Here is a 1,945-nt window from a genome sequence, read left to right as displayed (position 1 = left end):
CAAGGTACTCAAAGCGCTTTGACACTACTTCCACATTTACCCATTCACACACACATTCACACACTGATGGAGGGAGCTGCCATGCAAGGCGCTAACCAGCACCCATCAGGAGCAAGGGTGAAGTGTCTTGCTCAGGACACAACGGACGTGACGAGGTTGGTACTAGGTGGGATTTGAACCAGTGACCCTCGGGTTGCGCACGGCCACTCTTCCACTGCGCCACGCCGTCCCTTTAACTCTTGTTTTTTCATGACTTGCTGTATTGGGGGTAGGGAAATAGCGGCAAATAAATATTACAGTTTGTATGTTATTAACATCGTATTATTCATAACAAGCTTCCCCAGCCAGTAAAAATCTCCTCAAACATTTGCGCTGCACTTTTTTTGGCTAACTATTCCAGTTTTTATGTTAGTGACATTTTATTTTGACAAAGTTTGGGGCTGTTTATGATTAATAAGTGAATAATATTTATATAGCGCTTTTCTCTAGTGACTCAAAGCGCTTCACACAGTGAAACCCAATATCTAAGTTACATTTAAACCAGTGTGGGTGGCACTGGGAGCAGGTGGGTAAAGTGTCTTGCCCAAGGACACAACGGCAGTGACTAGGATGGCGGAAGCGGGAATCGAACCTGCAACCCTCAAGTTGCTGGCACGGCCGCTCTACCAACCGAGCTATTCCGCTCGGTTGGTAGAGCAACACTTTAAAAACATTCCCACTGTAATAGTTAAACAGAACAAGTTTGTAGCACAAACGATTGGGACAAGTTTGGGGAGCTTTTGACAATTTCTAGTTAGAAAATGTATTTTAGACTAACCTAAACACTTAGTTAGTCTAATTGATATTTGCAATGATAAGGTGATCCAAATAATTACCTTAAAGCAGACTATTTATTACGACTCACGCCCCACCCCTGATCATAAATGTTTTCACCCACGCCCTCTGCAGCCCAGCGTCTGTCCGAGGCCGTGCATCCCTACCTGGAGGAGCTGCAGGACGCGTGGCCCTGGATGCTGCTGGCCAGCCTCTGCGGTGGATGCGTGGCGGCGGCGGTGGCCGTGGCGGCGCCAAAGGTCGGGCGGCAAGCTCTGGGGTCATTGAGAGAGTGGCGGAGGGGAAGGTTCTTCGCCTTCTCTGAGAGGGAGCCGCTTATTAGGGGGAGCAGTCTGGAAGAAAGCAAAGTCAGCCGTTACCAGGCGGCCATGTGAGGACTTTTAAAACTCTCACATTTTATATTGAAAAATGGCTGGAGTGCAGTGATGTCTGACATGGTGGGATGAACGTGTTTTTTAAGGATTTCAGTTAATAAAACATCCTGACATTCACAGGCGCCCTGAGGGAGTCTGTTCCCCCCCGCCGGAGTCCACTCAAGTGTTTTCATTCCTTTTTGTGAGCATGTGAAAGTCCCCGCAGGTCACATGACCACGACTGCAGTTAGACTACAAACCCTGTTTCCATATGAGTTGGGAAACTGTGTTAGATGTAAATATAAACAGAATACAATGATTTGCAAATCCGTTTCAAGCCATATTCAGTTGAATATGCTACAAAGACAACATATTTGATGTTCAAACTCATAAACTTTTTTTTTTTGTGTGCAAATAATCATTAACTTTAAAATTTGATGCCAGCAACACGTGACAAAGAAGTTGGGAAAGCTGGCAATAAATACTGATAAAGTTGAGGAATGCTCATCAAACACTTATTGGGAACATCCCACAGGTGTGCAGGCTAATTGGGAACAGGTGGGTGCCATGATTGGCTATAAAAGCAGCTTCCCAAAAAATGCTCAGTCTTTCACAAGAAAGGATGGGGCGAGGTACACCCCTTTGTCCACAACTGCGTGAGCAAATAGTCAAACAGTTTAAGAACAACCTTTCTCAAAGTGACATTGCAAGAAATTGAGGGATTTCAACATCTACGCTCCATAATATCATCAAAAGGT

General features: G+C 45.2%; 1 protein-coding gene across 1 annotated transcript in view; it reads left to right on the top strand.

Annotated features, from left to right (window-relative positions):
• LOC133550613 (tyrosinase-like) overlaps window positions 1-1,489 on the top strand; it is a 13,082-nt gene extending 11,593 nt beyond the window's left edge. The window contains exon 5 of the mRNA XM_061896550.1: window positions 949-1,489. Within this exon, the coding sequence (XP_061752534.1) occupies window positions 949-1,208 (260 nt within the window). The 3' untranslated portion in view covers window positions 1,209-1,489. The remainder of the gene's footprint in view (window positions 1-948) is intronic.
• The last annotated feature ends 456 nt before the right edge of the window (window positions 1,490-1,945 follow it).

Source organism: Nerophis ophidion, linkage group LG04 (assembly GCF_033978795.1).
Source record: "Nerophis ophidion isolate RoL-2023_Sa linkage group LG04, RoL_Noph_v1.0, whole genome shotgun sequence".
Lineage (NCBI taxonomy): Eukaryota > Metazoa > Chordata > Actinopteri > Syngnathiformes > Syngnathidae > Nerophis > Nerophis ophidion.
Note: the sequence above shows the minus strand (reverse complement) of the source record. Positions and strands in the feature narration are given on the sequence as shown.